Genomic DNA, 16,426 nt, shown 5'->3' with positions numbered 1-16,426 from the left:
CTGTTCAGTCAGGCCAGGCAAACAAATCCGACCAGGAGGCTGTAATCACAAGTGCAGAAAAACGGGCAAAGGTCTGAATGCAGGAGGGTTATTAGTTAAGGGGAAAAACTGGTCTTTAAGCAGAGTACTGGCGGACAGCTACAGTACAACCTAAAAAAGTCTATATGATTTATATATCTTATTAACAAATTAATCAGTCGTTCTATCCATCTATCATCTATTTTTCCCTCCCACCAATACATCCATCCATCTATCTATCTATCTATCTATCTATCTATCTATCTATCTATCTATCTATCTATCTATCTATCTATCTATCTATCTATCTATCTATCTATCTATCTATCTATCTTGAAATATGTGACCTTAAAGTATGACCTTCCAATCTGCACTTTAATTTCAAAGCACTGTACGCATTATTTCTTTATAATGAAAGACACAAACCTTTTATCTCTCTGGTAACTTTGTAACATCCAATGCGGGGAGAGAGGCAGAGAGAGGGAGGGGAGGGGGGAGGAGGGGAGGGGGGGAGAGAGGTAACCGGCACCTGCAGGAAGTCTCTCTCTCTCTCTCTCTCTCTCTCCCTCTCCGTCCTTCCTTCCCGTTCACTCCTAATAGGATAATTGATAGAAAGCCCAAATAGTCGATACCGGCGGACTCAGAAAGGTCTTCGGAGGCTGCGGAGAGAAACTTTGATGCGCTGCGCTCTTTGCGGCGAGCGGCAGGTCGCAGGAGGACTTTGAGAGGCGGAGATGCTCTGAGATCTGAAGACTTTGTGAACGCGAAGACTTTGACGGCGTGTGGAAACTCGCGCTCTGCAGGTACGGCCTTCTTTAATTCACAAAACTACATCTAAATTGTCTTTTTACTACATCGATTTACCAGGAATTTCCTTTAGTCAAATAAAGGCCTTTTGACAATGTTTTTTCCGTAATGTTGCGTCACTGCGGCGGGATGATTTCATTTTTTAAAAAACATTTTTTCGTTAACTTTTTTTTTTTACACGTACCGTTTTCTTACCACTATTTTGTCCCATGGCCACCAAAGTAACTTCTCATTTTGTCTAATTAAGCAGCAGTCAAGAAAAAAAAACGGGAGCCACATTTTAAAAAACAAGCTTCCCTTTTAACCAACTTTCCTCTCCCATTAAATTCTAACGACCATCGACATTATTTGCGATGATTGGAAAAGTGTTCTCATTAAAGGACCCCCCCCCCCCCCCCCTCTCCTCGCAGATATGGATCAGGGGGCAGTGTGTGCCGGATGCCACCAGCTGATCAGAGACCGATTCCTGCTCAGAGTCACTGACGGCCTTTGGCACGAGGGCTGCGTGCGGTGCGCGGCGTGCGGGGACGCGCTCCGCGCCTCCTGCTTCCTGCGGGGCCGCAAACTTTACTGCAAGCGTGACTACGCGGAGTGAGTGCTGATCATTACGGTTTGGTTTGAAGTTTTAAAGAAAAATCGCAAAACACGTCGACTACTTTTTTTTTCTTTTTTTTTTAAAGTCTGGAGAGAAGCTCACTTTCACCTCCATCCGGGTTATAAGCTCATCTGACTTTATATTGGGATACATTTACTTTTACTCAATGAAAGGATTTACATATAATAATTCATTAGAGTGCCAGATAATTATTTCTCATTTTCTAAATTTTGTTCTAGTCACATGATGCAGTTTTTGCTTTGGCAATACTGCTTTTGTTGTAAATATCTTACCAACAGTAAGTCCACGTGATCCCCCAAAACATCCTGTGGTATTTGTTACTTTTTCTATACTGTTTACATTTTTTCTTTCATTTTATCAACTTTATTTTAGTTTTTGACGTGCCCCTTAAAAATGTTGTGCCTTATTATGCCTATTGTCCAGATCTGACCTTGACTGTGTACATCTGTTTGTGTGTGTGTTGGTGTGCGAATGAGGGAGAAAAGCAAAGAGAGAACGAATGAGACTTAAAGGGATTTCTCTCTCTTTAAACTATAATATGAACACATCTATTCCTACTTAGTTCAGCATATATTACATGGATGCTTTTATTGTTAAGACAAAAGGATTTTGTTATGAGTGTGTGTGTGTGTGTGTGTGTGTGCACGTGTATAGTTGTATAAGTGCAAACTGTGTACGGTGCAAGCGGACTTGCCGGGAACTTGGCACAGTGCATCAAGAGAACAAGGTGACTGGAGGAGGAAGGAGTGGCAAGGGAGTTGGAATGTTAGAGTACATCCACACACACACACACACACACACACACACTCGCACACGCACAAACAAAATAACACAGTAACACCTTCAGACAACACGCACACACATAGACACACAGCACACAACCAGGGGTAGAGCTCAACTGACACATTGTCAAAAAGTGTTAAAATTTCGAGGCCTATTGGCGTGGCAACTGCAAGCTGGGGACAACATATGGTCTCGTCAATGAGGCGGCCAAACCCCCCCCACCCACCTCCCCACCGACCTCCCCTTACCTCCCACCCCCAAACAAAAAGCTCCCACTACCATCACCCATCGCCCGGCCCACTGCATCATGCCTCCATTCTTTCTCCAAAACATGTTCTCACCTGAACCACCGCCAGAAACGGCAAAAACCTAACGGGCAGCAGCTCGCGTTATTCCCGATCAGTTTAGTGACGGTCGCTCTGCCAAGCGGGCTGAGGGAAACGAGAAAAGAAGCGCTACACGTTCCCCGCCCAGTCAACCAGATCCCTCTGCAGTGGTGCCTGCAGCTCTGTAAGCACAATAACTGTGAGCAGAATGGAGAAAAAAAAGACAAGAGTACAGTTTGTAAAGGATGGAGGGATGCGGACGGATCGGCCAAATGCACATAGAAAGAGAGAAGAGAGAGGTAATTAGCAGAGTAGAGCCATATGTCTGAAGGTCTGGAGCGTCCCTTCAAGAAAGACGCAGAGGATGGTGTGAACTTATTTTTTGGGGGGGGGTGCGCTGGGCCGTGAGCCCTGGCGCTGTGTGCCGCGGCATCTGGAAAGCTGGGGCCCACAGCAGCCCCTGTGTGGAGCGATGGGACGACGCCCGGCCAGCCGTGAGATATCTGACCTGACCAATTAGCAGGAGGCCTGGTGCCAGAGCTCGCCCTCTGAGGTCTCACGCCCCCCCCACCCCAGATCGTCCTGTCTGGGGTTAAGGCCCCTTAGAACACATGAGCGCCGCTGTTGTCCACCATGTGGGTTTCTTTAAAAAGTGTGTTCACACTGTCACAACATTTGTCTGTATCTTCTGCCTTGTTTTAACTTATTACTCTTCAATCATCGTGTCATCATGTGATTTATTACCGACTCCAAGAGGTTATAACAAGCATTCTCAATTGTTAATTAATGGATGTGGAAAGATTATTCATGAGATGCCAGGACGTACTAGAGTTAAAGAAATTTCTTTATGTAAGAAAAGACAGATTGGATCAGGTATAAATAACATCATTTAGCAAAAGCCCACCAACAAACATAACAAAAGAAAAATGTTAAACCCAAACTACGGATTATACGAGGTAAAAAACTAAATATTCCTTTTTAGGAACATTCTAAATATTATTTCCGAAACAAACTCTCATTTCCTGTATGGATTGAATCATTCTTTTTTAATTTAATTTAATTTAATTTAGATCTGAAGAGCATTTTCTTCACACAGATGCAGTTGATTTCGAGGATGGATTTAAGTCCATTTTATTTTCAACATTTTTTAGTAAATTTATTCATTTATCTTATAATTCTTTGGTAAATCTATTCTATCTAGCAACTGCACTAAGAAACTTAACAATGACAACAGTAACAGTAATTTTGTCAATAATTATAGTATTAACAAGCTAATCTACTTCCTTGACAGGGTTCAAGTTATATATTTTTCCCACAACAAAACAATTCTTTGGAAGACTTTCACGTACGTGGATATTCCTAACCTGCTGATGTGGTCGATTCATTTAGTTTATTTGTCCGAACTGAAGCAGTCACACTGGACACAGAATACCTACGTTAGACTTTTCTGTAATTAAATGAAGCCGTACGCAGGTGTGATGTTTAGGTCCCTCCGATTGTCAGTAGATTTAGTTTGGCTGAACGGTTCAGAGGCCATGTGGACGGACAGCAGGTTGCTCGTCAGATCAGCGGCGTGACGGCCGCCGCACTTGACCCGAAGATCTGTATCTGATACACGCTCTGTGAGTGTGTGTGTGTGCGTGTGTGTGTGTGTGTGTGTGTGCGTGTGCACCAGAAAAGGATCCAGGTTAACCTGATCCAGAAACAGGATCTGTATCTCTGCATGTCCACTAGACCAGCAGTCTGTCTGCCAAAGGTCAGCAGTCAAGGCAGGAATATTGAGAGAGGAGGGCTTTGCTGCAGAGTAAATGTGTTTGTGTGTGTGTGTGTGTGTGTGTGTGTGTGTGTGTGCACGCATTTCTGCCCAACACTCGTTTTATACAGTACGTCCACCATGAGAGTGGCCGACCACGGCATCGTAAGTGTGCAGGAGTGCAGGATTTTTCTCCTCTGCAACCATCTTGTCACTAATTGCCACGTCTAAATCCAGCGCGACTGAGTGTTCCCGCTCTCCTGGCAGGGCCTCTGGACCAATCACGTCGACGGAAACTCTGAAATATTAAACACGACGAGCGGCTTCATAAGCGCTGGAGGTACTCCTGCCTTTGCATTAACGCCGCTTTAGAACACTGGGTACGACGAGGAGAAGCGGACGAGGCGCGTAAATGGAAAAGCGATTTCTCGAAACGTGAACCATCTCAGAACATTGCGGCTCCGCAGTCACCGCGAGACGTTGAATCAGGCAATTTGCTGTATCATAGGAACCCGGAAGGGTTCCGGGTGTACTGCCCTCTGCCGCGCTTCCTTTTTGGAAAATGTTTCGTTGATGCATCTGCCGTTGCCACAGGAATGCACACACCGCAGACGGTATGTTGGCCATATTAAAGCACATACCACTGAAGCCGTGGTGGGCAGACGACCCGGATGGGTCAACCAACCAGGCTGACCCTCCTGAGCTGCTGGGAATGGGCTTTGCCGTTTCCTTAGCGACCCCACGGCAACAGCAAGAGGTCCCAGCAATGTTTGTCTTTAGGATGTTGCGGCTCCGGACCTTTTGACAGGGATGTCTCAACCCGGCTGTTTACTTGATGTTTTAGTCGGAGGTTTTGTTTGTTTGTAAATATTGTGCTGAATTGGAATTTAACATGGATTCAATAGGAAGTCAAACGCATTATTTGTTCCAGCTGAAAGTTAATGGGGAGTTTTGGATTCACTGAAATCACTCACTAATATTTCTGCTTATTCTTCTTTCTTTTGTCACAACTGCTCTTGGCATTTTTTTGTGCCGTGCGATGTACTTTTCTGTTGGGTACAATTGTTTTTCAAACGGCATGTGACCACGGGTCATTTCAGGAATAAAAGCTCCCCGAGATAAAACACACAGATGAAAAATTCAATTATTGACCAAAATCCATCCATCCATCCATCGTCAAACCGCTTATCCTGCACACAGGGTCGCGGGGGGGCTGGAGTCCATCCCAGCCAACTTCGGGCGATAGACAGGGTACATCCTGGACTGGTCGCCAGCCAATCGCAGGGCTACACAGAGACACACAACCATTCACACATCTACGGGCAATTTAAAGTCCCCAATTAACCTGATCCCCAGAGCATGTCTTTGGACTGTGGGAGGAAGCCGGAGAACCCGGAGAGAACCCACGCAGACACGGGGAGAACATGCAGACTCCGCACAGAAAGGCCACTGGGCGGAATCGAACCCAGGACCTTCTTGCTGTGAGGCAACAGTGCTAACCACCACGCCACCGTGCCGCCCTTATTGACCAAAATGACAAATATATTTTAGAAACGTACTGTGTAAAAAAAGTGAACGATTACATTTGTGTAATAAAATAGACATTAAAGATAAAATAAATACTGAAGGGACAATATCATTCAGTTATTCAGAGTAAAAAATAAAAAAATGTAATCCATTCTTGCGCTCCTGTTTTTATCTACAAAGCAGCAAAAGAAAGAAATCTCAGCTTAAATCAGTGACATTTGCACGCTCTTCTTTTGGGATTTTAATGTGAAAACAAAAACATGAAGAAAAAAACCCGCTGTCACTTTCTCATGCCTCTGGGCTGACTGGTCTGTTGACCCAGTCAGGTCTGCAGACAAACGCCAGCTCCAGAATGATGACGCATCATCCTGCGTGACAGACCCAAAATGCCGCGGTGCCAGCCAGCGGACAATGGTCCTGCTGCTTGGGGGCCGGCTCTGTCTTTGTCCCGCTCTGGTAAAGCAGACTTAGGGATAATTCCGCGGATAATTCATGGTACCGGCGGCTCAGCCTCTCCCACCGGGGCATCTGATTCCCCCCCTTTGCCTGGAGCCATGGCCTGCCGTGAGCTTTTCTCCTGCCTCCCCAGGAGCACAGCCTCGGACAAGGCAGCCGGAGCCACGGCAACAGTCTCTGAGGCTAAGCCCACCGGTCCTGGTTGCCAGGCGCTAAGATGCACACCCCGCCACGCTGAGGGTATGCGTCTGAGTGGTCCGGGCCAGGAGGAGGAGGAGGAGGAGGAGGAGGAGAGGGTAGAAGTCAGGTTGGCACTTGTTTTGAGTGACAGCTCGACTCAGCAACATTCCCCGAGTCAACCGAGTATTTTCTCTCATGGAGTCCCTTCTTGGTGAGAAGCGAGGGGTCCTCAAGTGTCTCAGCTTATACTCCAGCTCTCGGGCAGCCAAACAAAAGCTCCACTCTCTGTTATTTACTGAGCTCTCACAGTTTCTCTCTGTTTCCTTTCTGTCGCTACACCCCCACTCCCCCCCCCCCCCCCACCCACCCACCCACCCAGTCTGTTTGCAGTGCGTTGTGGGGGCTGTGCCGAGGCCATCTCTCCCGCAGAACTGGTGATGCGTGCGGGGTCCGCTGTGTTCCACCTGCGCTGCTTCACCTGCAGAGTTTGTTCCTGCCGCCTGCAGACCGGAGACCGCTGCGTCCTCAGAGAGGGACAGCTACTGTGTGCCAGAGAGGACTTTCACCGGTGTGCGGCCAGCCAGACCTCCTCGGACACAGGTACAGGTTTGTTTTGTGTACGTGTGTTTGTACACGTACACCAATCGCTGGTTTGTTACGATGCCATGCAATACTGGGTTGGAAAGAACAAGGACAGGGGTTGTTTAGACCCAGTGTCTTGGTGGTCATTTCTGTGACAGTTTAGAATTTGATAAGCATGTGATTTTGTAGAACTAACATGAGCAAACCTGAACTTTCTACTGTATTATTAAAAACAGTAATACATACATGGGGCAAGGTTTCCTGCGGCATAGCTAATAAAAATAAATAAAAATCATGATAAGATGTCAAATATTGATCAACTTTTGCATCTATTCATTAAGAAATGTAAAGGTTCCAGGGTGACTCTAGATTCTGGGGAAATGCAGAAAAGTGAACAACAGATCTGACAAGTTGAGAAAACTTGGTGGGACTAAAATACTAGCAGAATGCAAATAATGCATTGAATCTCTCAGATTCCATGTCTTGCATATGTGAACAATTGGTTGTGAATAAACATTTTTTTTTCAATCACACGTCTGCCCTAGGCAGAAGTAATGACGAAGAAGAGGAGGAGGAGGAGGAGGAGGAGGAGGAGGAATCTGCAAGGGTCAGAGGCAGAAGAGTTCGATCCGAAGACCTGGAGAGCAAGCGTCCCAAAAGACCACGCACTATTCTGACAACCCAACAAAGACGGACCTTTAAAGCCTCCTTCGAGGTCTCATCGAAGCCTTGCAGAAAGGTAGAGTGTTTATTCTCTGTTCAAATGTTGTACACTGTTGACAGAAAACCATTGAATCATATTTTGCTCTCATGGTGTTCAGAAAAGAACAAATACATACATTTTCAATGCAAAAGATAATAAAGAAGTTTTCCTAGAAGTGTTCAGCTGTTCGGCAGGATATGCTACAGCAATAACTAAATTACCTTGCAGGTATCAAGAAAAATACATGTAATAAGTGCATCAGGCTTTCCTCCTCCTTTGAGGCGGATCGGTGAAGTGATAGACCATTTTTTTTTTTTTTTCAACCTTCAAGTGACCTCTTCTATTTTGACCCTTTCGTACTTTCTCCCCCTTTCCTCCCCCTGAATCTTAATCCAAGGTAAGGGAGACCTTGGCAGCAGAGACTGGTCTGAGCGTCCGGGTTGTGCAGGTCTGGTTCCAGAACCAAAGAGCCAAAGTAATTCAAAGTTCATACACACACACACACACATACACACACACACACACACACACACACACACACACACACACACACACACACACACACACACACACACACACACACAGTCATATGCGCTACTAATAAAAGAAATCTTTCGGCACGTGTTTCTATGCCAGAGTGGAAATCAGCCTGGTTATCTCTTCATACAGGAAACTGATGACATCTCATTGCAAGATCACTGCAGATTAAATCCCACATTTCCTCACAGAGTGGGCACATGTGTGGTTTCCCTCCTCCACTGAAAGATGTCACTTACCTCACTGTTAATACTTTTGCAATTGAGTGAACACACTCGTGGCAGAGAGACCGAATGCTTGACATCAGGGCCTGTATGAGATTTATGCCTGATGTTTTTTAGATGAAGAAGCTGGCCAGGAGACAACAGCAGCAACAGGATCAACAGCGAACGCAGGAGCAGCGAGAGCATCCGCCACATCACACAGGTATTGAGAAAATTAATACATTTTTAAGTACCACAATATTTCTCAATGACCTTTTAGCCGACAAAGAAAAACAAACAATACCACATTTCTGACAGAGTAGAGATGCTAAATAGCTAGCAACTTCACAAGTTAGCACAGGTCACCAAAGCTTTACGGTAACGGATTGTAGCTCATGGGTGTCTCCTTTGCCCCACAGCACCCTCCTGTGGCAGTTTGACATCTGAGCTTGAACACCTGGGGTCCTCCTATACCCACATTCAGCAGCAGCAGCAGCAGCACTTGGCCCTCACCACGCTGGAGCCGCAGGACTACGACATGGACCCCTTCAGACAGGGCCTGACCCCTCCTCAGATGCCCGGGGATCACATGCACCCCTACGGTAAAACCCCCAGAGCTGTCAAGCCGGGATGAAGAAACAAATGTTTATGTTTGATGGAATTCTGGACAAAGTTTTTGTGATAAGTGGGATCGGTAGAATGAACAAACCAAGGAAACAATATTATAATTTATTGGCATTAGGTTGTCATTGTTAGTTTGTGCATTTAAAATGAACAATAGTTTGTTTATTCTCTGAAACTTGGACCTCAGTTTCCTGCTCCGTGTCATTATGCATTAGAAAAACTCACATTTTTTCAGCATGGGTCCGATCAAAAGGTTTGAGTGAAAAAAAAAGTAATCAATGATGTTGTGTCTTTCTTAGGTTTTAAGGGTCTGTACGGCGCCATGGACACGGACCCTCTGTGTCACGTGGCTGATAGCGACTGCCTGTCCCTGGGAGACTCTTCACTGCTCACCCCTATTGACCGCCTCTACTCCATGCAGGACTCTTACTTCACCTCCTGAGGTCGAAGCGCCACGTCTCCCTCACTCTCCATCGCTCTCCGGTCTCATCATTTCTCTGTCTGTGCCGTGCACAAGGTGTAGTTGAAGAAGTGGTTGCAAAATCACCTCCAAGGGGTTGTGGGTACGCGGTGATCCCGCGCGATGTACCGCATGCACGTGGACACGATTACACGGCTGCCTCTTATGCTTTACCGTCCCACGGTACTGTATGCACGACGCTGTCTGACCTCTCTCACTCATGTTTGAATGCCAGATCATGATATTGTTACTGCATCTACTAATGTAAATAATGGTTTGGGTGTGTGTATTTATTCTCACAATGTGTGTATGACGTTCACCTTGAATGAATCAACAAGGAACAATAAACAATGCTGATGAAACAGTGAATATTCAGTATTCTAAATGTGGCAGAGGGAGCATGAGGCTCAGGCTCCTTTATTATGAGGAAAGGGTATTCATGCTGAGGGTGAGAGCTGGGTCAGTCCATCCTCGGTGCTTATCGGTCCAATCCAGGTGACGGGTCAGCTAAGCATCTTCCCTCGGCTGTCGGGTGGATCATCAGATTGTGAGACGCTGGGCTATGACAGCTGTATGGGTCAGTGGCAGGTAAGCATCACATCCACGCCGCCATCATCAACGCTCACATTGTGCTCCCCGCGGTCAAAGGCCGCACGCTGCATTTTTCTGCCTTTTCCTTCCTCCAGTCATAGAGGACCCGAAAGGAGAGCGGCGGGGAGAGGGAGGGGATGGGGGACCACCCAGGTACTGTGGCCAGCTGGAATGCACCAATCCCGGTTGAGGAAGGCTGAGAAAAACCCAGGGTGACACAGAGATATGGAGCCCCAACTGTATGGAGTGCCTGCTTGCCCCAGCCGTGAACCCTCTCCTGGACCCGTCTCATATTTCCCACTATGAAATCAGATCTTGCGGAGCAGAGAGCGCATGTCAATGGTCAGGAACAATCTAACTGTCTGTCACCGCGCTATGCTGCTGCCAACCAGAGCTACAGAAGTGTGCAGCAGAGTACACCGAGTGTGTATTTCTTTGAGTCTAGCCTCTGAGTATCGGCCCTCTGAAGTGTCGGGCGTGCGCATGTGCTCATGTGTTAGCTGGAACAACATTCTTTGTTGGATACTAAGTATCATAATGTAGTTCCTTGTATCTTTAGAGGTAGATGAAGCGAGGGAAGCCAGACTTAAATGTCGTGGAAGGGAGCCAAGGCGGTCACCTGCAGGGCTCTTTCCCCTTCTTCGTGTGCGAGTCCGTGCACAGTTGGCACGCAAACATGGCTGCCAGCAGCCGTGGGTGGGAAGAGAAAAATAATCAAACCGTGATCATACGGTCACAGCGAGGAGCAATAACCTCATTATTATTCTGACGGTTGCCAAACAGTTTCCTGTCGACAGTGTGGTTATTTATTGCACCCTTCATGCCAACCGCAGGCCACAAACCCTCTGTCTTTTAACCGCTATAATTGGCTTCATGCTGTTGCAGCGCCAACCCAGATGCCCACGCTTTGCTGAAGATGCTCCATTGGCCACTTCCAGAACAAGTCTGGGGGTGCGCTATTGGCACAATTACAAAGGGAAGATTCTATGCGTTAGATATAGCCATATGGAAATGCCATGCTTAAACAGCCAATGGGTTTACACATAACTTGGCATAGAACATATCAGCTCTGATCTAATATCCTTTAAATGTGGGATCGGTGCCCAGTGTGACACGTCGCACCATAGACTGATAATGGATCACCTCATTACCACTCAGAGACAGCACCGTCCGGGTCACTGGATGTATTAAACTGACACGTTGCGTCACTCTGGTAATCTCAGAGCTCTTCTGCCACTTCCCCGACCGACCCAACAGTCTCGGTTCTTATTGAGGAGGTCACATGTGGTACAACAGAGAACGCCAACCCTGATCACATGCTCAACGCCGTTTCGGCAGGCTGTCATTCCAAGCAGAAGGAGCCAAGCAGCACATCTGTGCCATTCAGGGAGAATCCCTCTTCACAAGTAGAAAAGACGCCGGGTGCTGAGGCTGAAGTTCCCCAGAGGACGGGAGGAGTTCATGAAGGACAATGCCTAAATGTGGAAAGGAAAGGAATTGTAATTACTGACATCGGATCGGTTTTCTGAATGCCAGCATGACAAAAGGACGTTTAGGTTATTGTGAGCGCTCGCGTTCCTCCTCCCATGTTGGGGGAGCCTCGGCCACCAGAGGGCATGGCTGCGCTGTAGATAACGAAAGATGTGACCATCAGCTTCGGTCGAAATCAACCTCATCTGCTCGGCGTTCCCCTCAAGTCTCCGGTTACTGATGACGGATGTGACGGCTCAAAGACACAGCTGACGTGGTGTCACACAAATTGAGACTGAGACCAAGGAGTGCGAGGGAGATCTTCTGCAGGGGAACAGAGAGAGGGGAAAGAGCTTTACCAAGCAATTTGGTGGGCTCGTGGTCCACATGCCCAGGGAGGCGCATTCTGTCCCATTGGGTTGCTCCAATGTCCCGAGGCCAGAGAGGAGAATGTGTCCTCCTCTCTGGTCAGGTAGTCACCTTCATGGTCGGTGAATTTACACTGCGTGCCAAAGGACAAAGGCTCCAGAGTGTCCAGATTTGTCACGACGCCCGAGAGGGGAAATCACACTGTGTTCCTATGATAGATGTCAAAGCAACTGTGCATTATGATTTCACTTTGATAAACACACCATGATCACAAGGTGGGGGATTTGAATAACCATGCTGACATCATATACAGCCAAGGGAAACCCACAGGAGATTGCAATGTTGTTTCTCGAATGCGGACAAAATGAGTGTGAGGCAAAGTGACGACAGGGTTGACCTGAACCCAATCCGCTGTGCAGTCTAGACAGGATGGAACTTTCAATTGCGGTCAGCTAAGTATTTGAAAAAGCAGTTAATCCATTCACAGGTTTAACAAAAGAGGAAGTTATATGAAAAGTGTCAGCTGTAGAGAATTTCACAAACTAATATTCAGATAAAAAATAGCTATTATAACATTAAATCACTACTGCTACTATCACTAAATGACCGAGCCTACAGGTCAGAATGTTCCAATGAGGACATTGAATCATACAGCAAAATATTACATTTGAAGATTGGCCGGTGTGGTCACCACGTTATCGTCACACCTGAGCTCACAGGTGGACTTGCATCTGTTGGATGCGACGGAAGGGGGGGAGCTCAGACGCCGTTCATCCGTGACAAACCTTTACATCGGAAATAAATGGCCACGCCTTGAAAACATATTTGATTCCTGTAGGATTATGCAGACCTACATTTGGAGAAATGAGTGTAACTATCAGCCAAATGTCATGCTAGCTTTGTCTGGTATCAACGGATTCTTGAAGCATCTCAAATAAGAAAATACTTTGTCTCATAACTGCATGAAAGTGTGTAACACTCGCACTGATATTTCACAGGATTTAACATTTGTTGTCGTTGCATGTGCTCCACAACTGATGGCAAAGTGCTATTAATTGTCCTGCAGGCAACAATCATTGCCTGATTTTGAAATACTACTTTTTTACCGTCATTTTCTTTCAGGAAAGACATCACTCTACCACCCGTAACTCTCTGGGAACACAAATACACAGACACACATCCACTACACACATTTTACATTTATTTTATTTAATGAAACAAAGATATCACAGAAATTCACCTCTGATGTTGTTAAATAATTTTACACTTGCATGCACATGCAATGAACCATCACATACATTTACATCCATGCAGTCTAACCCAATGAAGCTTTACCTTGCAGTGATTTAGACAAAGCAATAAACTGTGGAACACCGATTGAGCAGCGAGTGGCGTTTTAGGTTCATTTAAAATCAATGTACTAAAATGTATACGAGTAGCTGCATTGGGGTCATTATAGATATATAACATATAGTGGATATAAATCAGGTCCCAGTTGTACGCTATCCATGTGCCTCATTGGATGGACCTGTCGCTTCTTCAGGCTCTCTGTAAGAGACAAGCAGACTGACGATAAAGGGTCACTTACTGGAGGATTTACTGAACTGAATAACAGTTTTAACGTTGAATATTTTAGCATTGTTGGTAACGGAAGCAGTAAACTGTTCAACTCTTCAAGAATGCATTGCTGGTAAATGGGTGGAGTGGCTTTGGAAAAGTACTGACCTTACTTGGGAAGGTTTATTTCCTATGAGACATCACAAGACAGAAAACAGTTCAGTATTGAGGCCTGTTGCAACTACGTGCATCTCAGTTTTTTCGGGATTGAGATTGAGAAATACTAACTTTTTCTGCGCCGTATGCAGCAAAAACAGATGCAGGAGAAGACTGAAAAGGCTGCACACACAGCAACAGCAAACATACCCTGTTCATAGACTGACAGGAGAAGAAATGCTGGTCATATCCTGAGTCATGCAATAACTTCATTTCGATAGATATCACTTGAACTTTTGCTCCCACTGCCCATGAAATAATAACTCATCACAGAGCAGAGAAACAGCAAAAACGGGACAATGGGTCACACGACTTCACAGCATTACTTGCACAATGAGGTCTCGGCCCGCTCCAGTCCCCGGTGACATTGCAGGTAAAATCCTGCCGTCCCGTTATCAGGAAGCCCAGGTAGCATTTCAGTCCACAGGTTGAGTTGGACGTCAGCTTTCCCCTCAAGCAGCTACGGTGTCCAGTATCGGGCTGAGACAGGGGGGGGCATTCCTTCGCTGGGGGCACAAACAGGTTCAAGTTTGTGGATGCAGGTATGAAAGTACATGCTGATGCAAGTGTTATGAGTACTTTGAGCGGGAGCCTCAGCCCGGCTTCAGGAAACAGAGGAAACAGATGCGAGGCTTGTGACGACAAATTTAGTCCAGAAAGACATTTGAACTGGGTCAGTGAACTATGCAAAGGATATTTTGAGGATGGAGATAAGGAAGTCCATAACATCAGAGTGTGACATATTACTCTGCTAAAAAATCTACAACATCCAAAATTTCTGCCAGTGTCAGTTTTCTGGTGTGCAATCTCAGCAAATTGAAAGGCTTCCGTCATTCTAAGGTTGCATTGGGGCCCGATAATGATGGCAGAAACAATTGACAACATGGAGACAATGGATTAAGCCGTGATCCCAAAACATTAATGTCACCATTTTGATTTAACGGCAAAATGTCCTCATACGGAGCAGCATTTGCAGGAGTGTTCGTTTCCACGATGAGCTACAGAGGCAGTAAAAAGCAATGCCACGTGTATTTTTAGCAATAAATCCTATATCCTGTTCTCAGCATTCAATCACCAACTTGCTGTTTAGGGTAGTGCAAAGAGTTTTCTAGTTCTAGGTCGGTAGTGGGAAGTGGGGAGAAACAAAACAGTGCAGTTGCAGTGTGGAAAATGAACACTATGATCTATAAAGCTCTTTTAGCGCTGAGAGGCAGAGTTGGGATACAATGGGAAGTTCATTTGACACCTTCCCCGAAATAAGTTTTTTAAATTCTCCACCTTTACGTAATTTACAGCATTCGGACATGAATAATTAAACCCAACGAAAACTGTTAGAAGTGTACGATTGACACCTTATATGAAATATAAGTTACATGAATTATATGAAAACTTAAAATATGAACCCGTCAGCTACTGTAATATTTTGTGACATCGCTCAAAATAGCAAATTTCTCACCTGTTTGGCACCTGTCTCCCTCAAAACCAGGTTCACAGACGCAGCTTGTGTTATCGATGGTCTCCTGGCATATTCCTCTTTCACATGTTGTTGCCTTACATTGGGCTGATAAGAAAAAATGAGGTAAGGAAGCAGCATCTAACATTTTTGAAACTGTGACACCAAACAAAGCGAATGAGCTCCGCACACCTTCGAAACAAACAGGGTATTTTTGATTGGCACACTTCTCATCATTCCACTTCCCACTGTTTTCTCCTCCATTCACGTAGAGCTCCACGCAAAACTCCCCGATGTGGTTGTTGTTGGGCTCGTTCGCTGCCCACGACTTCTCACCAATCCACGTGCTGTTATTTCCAATCCAGGTCCAAGGGTCAGTCTTGTTTTTTTTAGTGATCCCAATCCAATAATATGGAGTTCTTTCTCTTTTTGGCAGCTGGGAGACCAGATAGTCGTTCTCTTTCTGGTTTTGGATGACCACCATGTCCGTGTAATTGGTCTGGCACCACTGTCGGGCCTCGGCCCAGTTCATCTTTGTGTCTGAGTGATGATACCTCCAGCCCAAGGTTGTCATGGTCAACATACCTAATGTAAGTTTGGAAAAAACAAAAACAAAGTTAAGAACAACACTACATTATTACATTACATTACATGTCATTTAGCTGACGCTTTTATCTAAAGCGACTTACAATAAGTGCATTCAACCATAGGGATACAAACTCAGAAGAGGAAGAAACAGTCACTGCAGTCACAAGTCAGCATCCAATACAATTTTGCATTATTGCTAAAAGTAATACTCACCGAGAAGGATTAACGTCCCCTTCATTTTCATGACCAGTGACCTAAAAACAGCTGTTGGTTGACCAAATAAAAATAAAACAGAAAATAATGTAATAATAGCATTGATGAATACCGTTGGATGAAATAGTGGAATGAGCATACTTACTTACATCTGCTATGTTATGATATAAAAAAAAATTCAAACTGATATGAACAGGCTAGCTGTTAAATTACTTTTCCAATCGCATCCAATGTAAAAACTTCATACATGTGTTTCAGCAAGTGAATGAACGTTTTGGGCAAGCGGGCTCGTTGTAAGGCTTTTATATTTCTCACTTGTGCATGAAGTCCAACATTATCACATAATACCTGGATGTTTACTTTTCAGAGTGAATGCATGTGATGAATGAATGAG

The 16,426-nt window shown here is 45.4% G+C and overlaps 2 protein-coding genes across 3 annotated transcripts; one reads left to right on the top strand and one right to left on the bottom strand.

The window, feature by feature from the left end:
- Positions 1-601: 601 nt before the first annotated feature.
- On the top strand, positions 602-9,937 carry lmx1a (LIM homeobox transcription factor 1, alpha). The gene is made up of 8 exons (XM_040185388.2): positions 602-821; positions 1,236-1,416; positions 6,846-7,066; positions 7,594-7,787; positions 8,149-8,226; positions 8,630-8,714; positions 8,911-9,093; positions 9,415-9,937. Exons 2-8 carry the CDS (start codon positions 1,238-1,240, stop codon positions 9,555-9,557), a joined length of 1,083 nt encoding a protein of 360 aa, XP_040041322.1. The 5' UTR covers positions 602-821; positions 1,236-1,237; the 3' UTR covers positions 9,558-9,937.
- A 3,256-nt stretch (positions 9,938-13,193) lies between these two features.
- Positions 13,194-16,312, bottom strand: LOC120824263 (L-selectin). 2 transcript variants are annotated; one of them, XM_078107866.1, is made up of 8 exons: positions 16,178-16,312; positions 16,033-16,083; positions 15,424-15,816; positions 15,235-15,339; positions 14,105-14,284; positions 13,851-13,940; positions 13,731-13,752; positions 13,194-13,553 (listed from the first exon to the last, which is right to left on the bottom strand). In XM_078107866.1, exons 2-8 carry the CDS (start codon positions 16,061-16,063, stop codon positions 13,508-13,510), a joined length of 867 nt encoding a protein of 288 aa, XP_077963992.1. In that variant the 5' UTR covers positions 16,064-16,083; positions 16,178-16,312; the 3' UTR covers positions 13,194-13,507. The 2 variants fall into 2 exon arrangements, with proteins under 2 accessions (XP_077963992.1, XP_040040887.2); XM_040184953.2 differs by having other exon boundaries at positions 16,182-16,312.
- Between the last annotated feature and the right edge of the window lie 114 nt (positions 16,313-16,426).

Source organism: Gasterosteus aculeatus, chromosome 8 (genome assembly GCF_964276395.1).
Source record: "Gasterosteus aculeatus chromosome 8, fGasAcu3.hap1.1, whole genome shotgun sequence".
Lineage (NCBI taxonomy): Eukaryota > Metazoa > Chordata > Actinopteri > Perciformes > Gasterosteidae > Gasterosteus > Gasterosteus aculeatus.
The sequence above is the reverse complement of the archived record's forward strand: the minus strand, read 5'-3'. Positions and strand labels throughout refer to the sequence as shown.